This window comes from Ostrinia furnacalis, unplaced genomic scaffold (assembly GCF_004193835.3).
Source record: "Ostrinia furnacalis isolate ACB-3 unplaced genomic scaffold, ASM419383v2 OfSCF0319, whole genome shotgun sequence".
Taxonomy (NCBI): domain Eukaryota; kingdom Metazoa; phylum Arthropoda; class Insecta; order Lepidoptera; family Crambidae; genus Ostrinia; species Ostrinia furnacalis.
In genome coordinates this window covers 969,897-983,071 of record NW_021130558.1, presented here as the reverse complement: position 1 = coordinate 983,071, position 13,175 = coordinate 969,897, and the positions used below count along the sequence as shown (strand labels likewise).

General features: G+C 42.8%; 1 protein-coding gene across 1 annotated transcript; it reads right to left on the bottom strand.

The window, feature by feature from the left end:
* Positions 1–184: 184 nt before the first annotated feature.
* On the bottom strand, positions 185–12,881 carry lace (serine palmitoyltransferase long chain base subunit). Its single transcript, XM_028314340.1, has 8 exons — positions 12,557–12,881; positions 9,950–10,159; positions 6,872–7,026; positions 6,301–6,502; positions 5,612–5,839; positions 4,078–4,309; positions 2,801–3,146; positions 185–373 (listed from the first exon to the last, which is right to left on the bottom strand). The coding sequence occupies exons 1-8, from the start codon at positions 12,788–12,790 to the stop codon at positions 262–264; spliced, it is 1,719 nt and encodes a 572-aa protein (XP_028170141.1). The 5' UTR covers positions 12,791–12,881; the 3' UTR covers positions 185–261.
* Positions 12,882–13,175: the final 294 nt, after the last annotated feature.

The following is a 13,175-nucleotide window of genomic DNA, read 5'->3' as shown; positions in this document are numbered from 1 at the left end:
AATATCCGTTGGTAAAAATCGAGAATGGCTGGACCGATTTGCCAATTGTTTTCAGATTAAAGTAAGCAATTTTCTGGAAAAAATCAAATAAGGAAAAGTGGTCTGCCGGAAAATAAAATAAAAAAAATAAAAAAACAAGGATAAGAAGTCAGTCGGGCCAGCTAATCTAAAGTAATAGAGCGTGTAGCGTGTGAAAATAATTTATTGAACATAACAAGTATAGTAGCGAGGTACGTGCGGACGGCGCCCGGGTGGGAGGCGCTAAGAGGCGGGCGCGCGCGCGTAGCGCAGGCCCAGCTCGCTCGCCACCTCGTCCACGGCCGCCAGGCAGCGGTCCAGCTGCTCGCGCGTGTGCCCCGCCGACAGGCAGAACCTGCACCACAACCACATATCAACATAAATTTAATTAATTAATTATATGCTTGGACATTTTACACTGCGCCGCTAGCCCCGAACTAAGCAAAACTTGTACTATGGGTACTAGACAACGGATATAAACATACTTAAATACTTTTTATTTTAAATACATACTAATTACATAGAAAACACCCAGACCCGTCACAGAAATTAAAATTCATCATTTCAATTTAGGCCCGGCCGGGAATCGAACCCGGGACCACTCAGCATAGTAGTCCGTTCTGAACCACTACACCAAACGACCGACGAATTAGAAAAAATAAAGAAAATACAATACAACCCAATCCTCACTAGAAAGCGCGTTAAAAAAATTATATGAAAATTTTAGTTTTTGAAAGTTCCCGCTAGGGGCGCTATACAATCCGTCATAAATTTAATGTCATTTTTTCACGGGCTCACCAGTGAGGACGTTTGATGTAATCTCACACTAAGCGCTCCTGCACACGACGCCGCCGCCGCGCGGCTGGCAAAATTATGCTTTGATGGCGCGGAGGCGACGCGGCGGCGGGCTTTACTCGGCGCGTATGAACAGTGCAGGGGCGCGGCGACGGCGCGGCGGCGGCGCGGTGGCGGCGTCGTGTGCAGGAGCGCTAAGCCCTCTGGTTTGGACGTGGCGAGCGCGGGAGATGTGCGGGTGAGCGCGAGGGAGTCGCAATCCAGCGACGTCCGCAGTTAGCTCGATTGGGTTGTAATGAGAAATCAAATTACACCTAAAAAAGCTAACTCGTCCCTACTGGGGGATTAAACAGATTTTCTGTTGTTTGTTCATTGATAAAAAATGATTGTAATCTATACTTACACATGAGTCACCTCCCCACTCATCGCACGCTTGATTGGCGATGAGTGGCTATGTATGTGTACTTTTCGCTGTTATTGTTTTATTGTACTTTTCCGATTATTTTTACTAGTTCACATATTTTATTAGTGTCATAATTATGTTCGCGTGAAAGATACCACTTTTATTATTTTTTAATGCTTCCCTATCCCTAATTATCTGAGTGAAGACGATAAATCGATTAGAGTTATAATTAAAATTATGCTTTATCTTATCAGTGACCTTAACATTTTGACTCGGTTTAAATTTTTGTCGAGTGTTATTATTTATTATTTTATTATTTACNCATAGATTACAAATCTAATTGGGTCTTTGGTCTATGACAGGACCTGCCATTGCTATGCTCATTGCTTTCACTGCTATGTACGATGTGTGAATTTTCAACTAAGTACTTTAATTATTGGAAATACAGGAAACCTCTGTTCATCAACACAGTCTTTTATTTTCTGCCAATGATAACAACATACTTAGTTAATAAATAGAAAACACCCAGACCCATCACAGAAATTAAAATTCATCATTTCAATTCCTGCCCGGCCGGGAATCGAACCCGGGACCTCTCGGCAGAGTGGTCCGTTCTGAACCACTACACCAAACGGCCGACGAATTAGAAAAAATAAAGAAAATACAATACAACCCAGTCGAGTTCAGAGGGCTGAGTGTGAGTTTACTGCACACGACGCCGCCGCCGCCGGCTGGCAAAATTATGCTTTGATGGCGCGGAGGCGACGCGGCGGCGGGCTTTACTCGGCGCGTATGAACAGTGCAGGGGCGCGGCTCAATTGGGTTGTAATGAGAAATCAAATTATACCTAAAAAGCTAACTCGTCCCTACTGGGGGATTAAACAGATTTTCTGTTGTTTGTTCATCGATAAAAAATGTTTGTAATCTATACTTACACATGAGTCACCTCCCCACTCATCGCACGCTTGATTGGCGATGAGTGGCTATGTATACTTTTCGCTGATATTGTTTATTCGAAACTGTATTTTTCTGATTATTTTGATATTGATATATTATTAATGTCATAATTTATGTTCGCGTGAAAGATACCACTTTTATCATTTTTCAATGCTTCCCTATCCCTAATTATCTGAGTGAAGACGATAAATCGATTAGAGTTATAATTAAAATTATGCTTTATCTTATCACTGTGACCTTAACATTTTGACTCGGTTTAACTTTTTGTCGAGTGTTAATAAAAAAAGTAAAGATAGTGGAGATCGATGGATTTTTATTATTCTTTCACGCAAAAACTACAAGACGGATTCTGATGAAACTTATTATTTAAAGGTCAAAGTTAGTCAAAATAATTCTGCCATGATGCATAACCTAGTCCCGTCACAAACACGGTAGTCAAATATGAGTTTGACGCAGACCGTCTCAGTCGCATTTCGTCACATATTCAAAAATTATTCCATTGACCCGTGACGAAATGCGAACGGGACGGTCTGCGTCGAACCCGACAAAAATAATGGTGGCAAAAAAAGTAACATGACACATAAAGCGATAAGTGAACGCAACGTTTGAAACACAACGCGCACTGACCTGATGCGCGCCTCGGACAGCGGCGTGGCGGGGAAGCCGACGCCCACGGTGGCGATGCCGCGCGCCGTCAGCCGCTCCACCGTGGCCGCCATCTTGCTGAACGAGTACACCAGCATGGGCACCACGGGCGACTCCCGGTGGCCGTACGCCACCACGCCCAGCTCGCGCAGGCGCCGCCGGAAGTGGCGCGTGTTGTCGCGCAGCGCCGCCACGCGCGCCGCGCCCAGCCCGCCGCCCAGCGCGCGCAGCGCCCACAGCACCTGCGCCGCCACGCCCGGCGCCATCGCGTGCGCGTAGCTGTGCGCGTGCCCCAGCGCGCGCAGCCCGCGCACCAGCCTCTCCGAGCCTGCGCAACGACGCTCGTCAGAGCCACGCTCGCGGGAATGTGCCGCGATCACCACATAGGAAATACGGTGTGCGGTGATTACGTGCGGTGTTCAAAGGGGGGAGGGAATCGAGGCGAATCACATTTGAAAGAAAGAAACATTTATTGCCATGGAAATCACAAAAGACAAAAGAGGTAAAATAAAAAAAAAAGCAAATAAGACAGAGGTGACATAAAACATACAATGAATGAGCAAGTAAACTAAGCAGTGCCACCCTGTCGCACAGCGATGCCCATCGTAATGGGACCCCACTCAGCATATGCCGTGGCCCCCGGTGAGGAAAGCCACGACGCTGGTTTTCAGTGTGTTCATTTAATGTCACTATGAAAAAAGGGGCACAGATTTTTTTTCCGTAAGAAACACCTTCACTAATATGGCCAAAACCAATCACGTAATGCAGGCTGTTACTTTTATACTTGACAGTTGGTACCACTGGCAATTGACACGACCCTACTCTACAGTGGCGCCATCCTGATGAGTGTAAATGCGATAGTCCTCCTACCGCTTCAGCGCTCGCCAGTTGGCGCCACTCTCTTCGTTCTCTTCGAACGAGTGACAGTGACCTTACTCTACAGTGGCGCCAATTTATGAGCACTAAAACGACAGCCTTCATTAATGGACAGTCTTTTCTTAACTAAAGCCTGGTCCGTGAGCACGTAGAATCCCGTCCAATGACCCCAAGCTACCCATCCTTATCGCTTGCGTATAATTATATTGCTGTCGCGACTGTGCGACGCGCGCCCGCAGTGAGTGAGCGAGCGCGACAGCAACATAATTACGTGCGAGCGACAAGGATGGGCAGCTTGGGGTCATTGGACGGGATTCTACGTGCTCACGGACCAGGCTTTACGTCGTTTGGAAATAGTAATCAAGCGAAGACACGCTACCGACCTGCGACGTAGCCGCCGGCGGCGCCGAAGCTCTTGGTGAAGGTGCCCATGAGCACGTCGACGTCGCGCGGGTCCACGCCGGCCAGCTCGCACACGCCGCGGCCGCGCGCGCCCATGGCGCCGACGCTGTGCGCCTCGTCCAGGTACAGCTGCAGCCCCAGCCGCTTCTTCAGCGCCACGATGGCCGCCAGCGGCGCCACCGAGCCCTCCATGCTGTAAACGCCCTCCACCACCTGCGGCCGATGACAAATGGCAATGCCAGATTTATTTATTTATTTATTTATTAACACCAACAAGACATACACCATTTTAGACAATATTATACATGCTTATATAATAGGTTAAGTGCTATCTTAATTATAGGCGTTACACAAAAGAAATTGAATTAACGTAGCACAGAACATTAGTAAATTTTAAATTGAAATAAGTTAAATAACAATAAATTAGTAATTTTACAATAATTTTGCAAAAAAATACTTTTATGAAATTAAATTATGATCATACTATAGTGCGTTAAATATATAAATTAGAAAAGACAATTTTGTATGGAAGGTGGCGTCTTTTTTTTTTCGCGGCCATCGACCAAACTTTGTTTTTTGATTACAAAATAGTGTAATAAACCAAACTTACTATGGCATATAACATACCTCTAAACTCAGTCTGAACTGAGTTACGAGCATTAGAAATTTGATGATTTTACATACTAGATTTGCTTTTTGCGCGCAAGTTTTGTAAGAAATTGCAACAAAATATTGCGCTGATTCTGCTCCATACTGATGTCTGGAGCCTTTAATGGATGGTATTGTTTGTTTACACATACAATGTCACTATTTTGTTGCAATTTCTTATAAAACTTGCGCGCAAAAAGCAAATCTAGTATGTAAAATCATCAAACTTCTAATGCTCGTAACTCAGTTCAGACTGAGTTTAGAGGTATACATGTCACATTAAGTTTGATTTATTATACTATTTTGTAATCAAAAAGAAGATTAGGTCGATGGCCGTGCGAAAAAAAAAAGACGCCAATTTCCGGGAATGTCTTTTCAGGGGTGAGTGCGAGCATGACGTTACGTCATCGAAGTTAAATGAACTATACGTCATGCAGGTAAGCCTAGCCGCAGACCAGAATCTTTTAGGCCCGAAACTCGCGGGCACCCGCGCGGGGGACTTTCGTATGAAACCGCGCCGGGGCCCGCTTAACGCAGTTTCTGCCCTTAGTCAGGCGATAGTTGCGTCGGCTGCCAATTTGTATGAGAAATCGGTCGATACCAAGTCAGTGTAGAGTGCGTACTTTCATACTGATAAACTGCCCGACTAAACTATCATCGTACAAAAAGTTTGTAGTGTGCAGACAATCTTAAATACTCTGGTCGCAGTATCAGCGAGAGAATGTCAAGAATCCCAACTAATATTATAAATGCGAAAGTAACTCTGTCTGTCTGTCTGTCTGTTACGCTTTCAATTTAGACCACTAGTGGCACTTATGAACTGCAGTTAAGGAAGTATATCTGTAGATAAGGCAGTATCAGACTCACGATGATGATGCGCCGCCAGCGTCCCTCGGCTCGCGCCTTGCGCGCGACGCGCTCGAGGTGGCGCACGTCGTTGTGGCGGAACACGCGCACGGCGGCGCGCGCCAGGCGCAGGCCGAGGATGAGCGAGGCGTGGTTCTTCTCGTCGCTCAGCGCCAGCGTGCCGGCGCCCAGCAGCCCCGGCAGCGACAGCGTGTTGGTCGCGAACCCCATGCCGAACACGATCGCCGCCTGCAACGGGCCGGGACGAGACTCAGCGTCGGGCGCCACGCGTGAACTTCGCTACTGTGCACCGATAGTGCTGTTGAGTGGCTCTCTATATTATTGGCAGGTAGCTAGCAGCTCACAGAACAGATCNGATAGGTTCCCATAGTTTGTTTACTGTCCGTGGTGTATGTCTTTTCTTAAAGATTGGTGAACCTTTGTTTTGTCACCTGTCATCCACTTTGTACTGGAGGGAAGTCGAATATTAACTTCGAACTCCTCCTATGTTCTTTTGATTAATTTCGTTGCGAGTTCAAGTTTCCCCCGGGATAACCTTGACCTTCACCAGTTGGGTTTTTATTGGGAAGATCCTGGCCACACAGGAGTCACAGCGGTGAGGACGAGAGGTGGGATAATTTCCATATCTGTATTATACTTCAGAGGAGCAAAGCTCGAGCCGGGTGGTTCAGGCGGACAGAAGTTCGAACCTCGACGCCGAGGAAGGCGGCGGTGGTGGCCTCGAGCTCCTGGTGCAGCGCGGTGGAGCCGAGCTCGGCGCGCGGCGAGCCCAGCGCCAGCCCGTAGCGCCGCACGGCCGCCGCCACCACCGGCAGCGACTCGGGCTCCGCGCTCAGCCCCAGGTAGTTGTACGACCCGAGGTTCAGGCAGCGCAGCTTTCGGCCGGTCAACCTGGAAACACGAAAGTAGCCATGTATTTTTATAACGTACCGCTAACCAGCCAATAATAATTCTTACCGACGCTATCGAACATGAGTCATTGTTTATTAACATACTGTTTTGGAAACTCCATAGCTTTGTTTCATAGCTGCACATGTGTATTGAATAGTAATTATCAGGCATCGCTATATAATATGTTATTTCCTCAAAAAAACGAGGCATTATCGAGGCAATATATTTTTAGACATGGAAAGAGGAAAATTGAAAAATATTTTAAATTAAAATTTAATAATAATGGATAAAGGAAAACTTCAGCTAAAAACCGTGGATTGAAGATCAACCCAGCCAACCGCTGCAAGACAGAAGTCGTGTGGTAGGTACCTAAAAGACCAGTTGTAGTCGGCGGAGTCGCGCTCCATGAGCGATATCTCGACGGAGGGCGCGGAGCAGATGGGCCGGTTGAAGCAGTGCGCCACGCGCCGGTACACGTAGCGCGAGTAGAACTGCTCGAACGGGTTGTACAGCGGCGCGTAGCCCTGCAACCACCACGCACAATGTTACGGACCTGACATTTTAAACTTAGTACATTTCAAGTAGATACCTACCGTGTTTTAATTTTTTTATGTAATTATCTGTAGGGTACAAAACGCTTTGAGATATTGTGTCCTGCGGTTCCATTGTCTCTTCTGGACAGGGACTGGTGCCTAAGATCGTAAAGATAGACATTAATATGTTTGTAAAGATAAAGTAGATAACGACTTTTCTAACGAGGACAAATACGAGGATAAAGTTGGATGCCAGCGACGACATATCGTTCTAATTGATTAGATTATTTTTTCTGGCAAAATCATCATTACTGCAATAGAAAAAATGCTAAAAAAGGAATATTGTCTATTGTCTGTCTGATTTGACAATGTAATTAATTTTCCTTCATAACTTCAAATGGTGGGTGTGACTCGTTGGGGACAAGCGGACTTAATAACTGGCGATATGAGCGCGCGAGGAAAGCGCCGCGACTCGACATCGTTCCAGCGGGTGCTCAGGCGCGCGCGGCCGAGGAAAGTTGACGCATGCGGCTTTCGGTAGCGCTTCCTCCAGAGATTTGCGCGGCAAAGCGGAGCCATGCAAGTTGATCATAGACATTCAAGAATAGAAACTGAAATCGAGGCGCTATGTTGACGCTACTGTAGCGTAAGGCGTATGTAAGAGATCTATCTGTTTCTGTTTCAGAAAAGGAATAGATATTTGCGTAGGGACTTCATAACGAGTATACAAAATTCTACCTATCTATATCCTAATATTATCCTAGTTACAGGCTTTAAAGTGTAATTTTTATATGAAGAAACTAGCTGTCCCCGCGAATTCGTACGTGTGTAAATAGTTTGAATGATTCCCGTTTTTGGAACATTTTTCTTTACCGCCCCTATTAGCTGTAGGGCGTAGGGTAATATTATATAGCCTAAAGCCATCCGCGATAAATGGGCTATCCAACACAAAAATAATTTTTAAAATGACACAGATTTGCAAAGGAAATCTGTGATTTTATCCTCTCTTATCCTCGCACACCGTATGACCGGCCATTATTACCGCGAACAGACATTAAAGCCAATGCGATGCATTTTCTTTTAATAATATTAACAATAACAATCATTAGTCCTTTTAAACCAAAATTTATTGTATATCATAATTTTTAATAATCGAAGTTTAATAAATGATTGGTAGTGAATTGACAAACAAGAAAGCAGGCACTCTTGAATTAATAAATAAATATACTTTCATAAGTAAGTATACATAGTTTTTGAGTTTATCGCGAACAGACAGAGATACTTTGCTATAATGAATGTGATGGCGACTCTCCAGTATTTTCTATTCAAAAATATTCAATGGTGAATAATTACCTAAATGGAATATTTAAAATACCTACCTACGTTTTGTGCATTTTAATGGCATGTAAGACTGCGCAGATTAGCCTTAGAGTTGTTTTTTATGGACTGACCGCGGAATAGTCACCTTGACGCGACATCGGCGCAGTCCGGTGAGCACGAGTTTCGATTTCGTCACAAAACAATCAATACCTACATTTAACAGCACAATTTATCCGACATCTATGTATTTCAAAACATTAATCAGTTGTTTAAAAAATATTAAGTAACTCAATAGTTTGTATTAAATCTAATACTTGGCCTTAGTTAACTTTGCCGACGACTATAAATCACACGGTGTTTCAGTAATAACTGAAACCCGTGATAACGATCAACAAAAGAACAATGCGGGACGGGAATTGATTTTATTGCCCTATATAATTGATTGCTCATTGCTACACCCATGGACCATGGCTATACTATTTTATTACTTACTACGACATGATTGTAAAGAGCATTTCTTTCATAATATTTAAGAAATATCATTTCTTTCGTCGTTGTTTTGGAATGAATAGCNCTTTATATGAGGAAACCTAGCTGTCCCCGCGAATTTGAATTTGAATAATGATTCCCGTTTTTGGAACATTTTTCTTTGCCGCCCCTATTAGTTGTAGGGTAATGTTATATAGTCTAAAGCCATCCTCGATAAATGGGCTATCCAACACAAAAATAATTTTTAAAATTGGACGACACAGATTTGCATAGGAAATCTGTGATTTAATCCTCTCTTATCTTCGCACACCGTATGACCGGCCATTATTACCGCGAACAGACAATAAAGCCAATGCGATGCGTGCTAATCACATTTTCTTTTATTAATATTAACAATAACAATCATTAGTTCATTTAAACCAAAATTTATTGTATGTCATAATTTATAATAATCGAAGTTTAATAAATGATTTGTAGCGAATTGACAAGAAAGAAAGCAGGCACTCTTGAATTAATAAATAAATATACTTTCATAAGTAAGTACATATTCATATTATTCATATACAATAAGTATTTTTTGAGTTTATCGCGAACAGACAGAGGTACTTTGCTATAATGAATGTGATGGCAACTCTCCAGTATTTTCTATTCAAAAATATTCAATGGTGAATAATTACCTTAAGGCCGGGTAACAGAGAAAATGGCGAAAATGAGGTTTTCATTTTTCATTTTTGAGGTACTAAACAGTAAAATAAAAGGCTACAATTTTTTTTGGGCATAGTTGAGGATATTTTCTAGGGCTATTAACGGATGGAAACACGATTTGATGAAGTTGACTCGANTGAATAGCTCAGATACGATGGCATCATTCAGACCTTGATAACACCGTTTCTCCAAGCCACGCGTCTTGTTGGCCATCATCATTAATTAATATCTTTGATCAATACATGCTACACTATTGAGCCGAGGCTGAATTCCATTGGTGTTTCCTGCACTAATAAACTTATGTTTGAATGTTTTTTGTGTACCCCTTGGATCATATTCCAAAACCAGTGGGGCACCGGTACATCTTATACATCATCCGTATCCAATGCCATAATGTTACCTCTCTGTTCTTCTCCGTAGCGACCTTGGGCGTGAACAGTAGCTGGTTGACGAAGCCGAGGAACATGAGGATGTAGAGCCCCAGCTGCGTGAGCGCGGCCGTCAGCAGCGAGCAGTGCTCGAAGGAGCCGCGGTCCGTGTCGAACTGCGCCCAGTCCATGGGCTCCATGGACGCCGCGCCGCGCTGCGGAGCCCGCCCGCCCGCCGACTTCTGGAACCCAACAAACACTGACGTCAGCCAGTACTGGAAACTGACCACTGGTCTCCAATATTCACACATACTCGTACACCTATTCACTTTTTAAAATAAAACGGTAATAAAGGGTACCTAGTAAGTGATATTATCTTTATTTTACACTAGCTTTTCCTTTTGCCCGCGGCTTCACCCGCGTGAAATTTTGTTTGTCACAGATCGTCATAAATTATAGCCTATATGTTATTCTGGGTTGTAAACAATAATACTGTAAAGTTTCATCAAAATCCGTTCAGTAGTTTTCGCGTGAATGAGTAACAAACATCCAGACATCCAAACTTTCGCATTTAATAATATTAGTAGGATAATCACAGTCATTTAAGTATAGGCATTCTATTTTACTATAAGGTCCTGTGCATATGCCCAGAGTGCCCGATGGAAATGAGAGGCCTTACAGATTATAAATATACATATTATATCAAGATTGGTGGAGATCACATGATTATTTAGAGTAGGCGCACACCGTTGATTTTTCGTCGGCCGATAGTTTAGTCGGGCAGTTGATCAGTATGGGCATGTATGGGAGTGCGTACACTACGCTGATTCGATTTGGCCGATTCTTCATACAAATTAACATCGGGCACAACTATCGGCACAGAATAAGTAATAGTACAGGTACAGAAGGATTACTCCGCAAGACGATTTAAATAAATGCGAGTCTTGCTACGACGCGATACAGTGGAATTCAGCTCGCACAGCACTACGTACCTACAATTTTATTCACCTACAAGTTTTGTCTCTTTCTATCGCGTGCCTCTGAACTCTTATTACGCTGTTAGGGTTGCTGTCTAGTGAAAAAATAATTAATCTACTTATTTGTAATGACCTACGTATGTAGGTAAATATGCATTCATTATGGTAAACCTTGGGAGAGGCCTTTGTCCAGCAGTGGACGTCATTTGGTTGAAACGAACGAACGCATTCTGAGCAGTAGTCATAGTAGGTTAGGTTCCTATACTATCCTAAGAATTATTGATTACCTACATGGCCAACATACCTTTCAGCATCTTTGGGAAGCGAAAAAAAAAGATAAATCCGGTAGATTACTTTTCGAATTTAAACACCCGAACGCCGCACAATATTTCTTTCTCTTTATGTCCATTTTTAAATAATACTTCGATCATAGAATTATAATCATACTACAACGCACGCCAGCGTCCTGACGAGCGCGCGCGCGACACTCGACTGATATAATACCCGCCGGCGGGGCGCTTCGCTGTAGGTAATTATCGGATGTACCGCGCGGAGTGAGCCAGGCCTGCTATCGGCCAACTAAAAATCAATGGTGTGCGCCTACTCTTAATGTGTAGCCCACAGGCCACACCCACTAAACAGAATGTCACTCTGTGAGTGACGGGTAGTGAGTACATTGTTTAAAGCTGAGCCTGACAATCACAAGTGGTTTGATTGTAGTAGTGCATTCCTACATTTTATGTAAACTATAAAATACACAGATAGTTACATCTATCCTATTTATTATGATGATTCAGAAATAACATTTGAATCGCCATGTAAAAATTTAATTATTTAGACCAGCGTTTCTTAACCTTTTTTTGTCCATGGACCCCTTAGGATTTCCTACACAATTTTAAGTACCCCTATGATAAAAAAGCAGCAATAAATTACGACTACGAGACTTTTGGTGGCATTTATTCATGATTGTCAAATGGATGGACCAAAGATAAGGCTGCGGAGCCCCATACATGCCACAGGTTAAGAAACACTGATTGATTTAGATTATAACAATAAAATAGAAGATAACTGGTATTTCTTTTTACAAGGTTAGGGTACTTAAACACCAGAGAAAACCAAAATCAATTTTAGAGTTTAAGCACCGATCAATATAGAGGATTTAGTAATTGCATTAAATAAATCAAAATATCTACCTAAATATAAATAGAATTACCAAGTTTGTTATTTTTATAAACATTCATTTCACGTTCAGTTAGAAAAGGGGTAGTACCATATTTAACTTGTACAGTTTTCCTAGATGACTATAAATTATTTCTGTGATAAAAATTCTAGAGCATGGACGCCCCACCTAATTTGTTCATGTATTTTTAATTGATAATATAATACACATGACTTACTCCCTCAGCAGGCAGGTGTTAAATTTTCTTTATCTAGCTAGTTGACTGAGATATTTTTTAAATCTAGCAAAAGCATCACAGTGGGTCACTAGCACACCAGTTAGCCGATTGCCTGCCGGCTGCCTCTAAATTCATTCACGTTGAAACTGCATTCAATTACTTATTTTAGGGGCGTGTCTCTATGAAAGCGTATCATAAATATTACGTTTGCCACTTCATGAAAGATTTTAATGCGGTTAGAAAATAATTGAATGTCTATACTTACGGTAATACCATTACTGATTGTTTCCGATTTTGTGTAACCATTATTTTGAAGATTTACGTTGCCATTCAATAAATTTCCTGGTTTTCCGTTGCATTCTTCCACGTTCTTTTTAGGACTTATTTTATTCACAACGCTGCCGTTTTCCACAATCGCCGCCATCCTTTCCTTGTGGTGAAGTGAGGTGAGGGAGAGGAGGAGTGTTGAATTAATTTCACGCGATTTAAGCGACTTCATGCAGCGCTGTTAAATCGTATGTTAAAAATTTAGTAATTTTTTTAAAGCACTTGAAGTGCTTGATGTCCTGTGGTAAAAGAAGCTGTTTTGCCGACCACCCACAAACTTAAATGAGCCTAAAATGTCAAATTTACTGCAGCTAGCGGATAGACGCAGACAGATGGCGCTTTCTTATAAAAAGTTGAGGCGAACACTCCTAGTCCTGTCACATGCCGCTTTTATAAAAATACAATAATATAGATGACCCACGTTGAACTGTCCCACCAAACTCAATGACAGAAATCATTATTTTTAATTGGCTAATTTCCGCATAATGTAAAAGCGGCATCACACTAGGTACGCCCCGATTGCGCTAAATATTTTCAACTGCAACGCAACTGGACGA

Bases quoted from the DNA above. Each gene is read 5' to 3' on its own strand.
- lace (XM_028314340.1), bottom strand. From the start codon at position 12,790: ATGAAGTCGCTTAAATCGCGTGAAATTAATTCAACACTCCTCCTCTCC. The intron at 6,503-6,871 runs GTACCTACCACA...TCGTGTTTCCAG, and splicing joins GACTACAACTGGTCTTTTAG to GTTGACCGGCCGAAAGCTGC. The intron at 3,147-4,077 runs GTCGGTAGCGTG...GTCGTTGCGCAG, and splicing joins CGCCGGCGGCTACGTCGCAG to GCTCGGAGAGGCTGGTGCGC.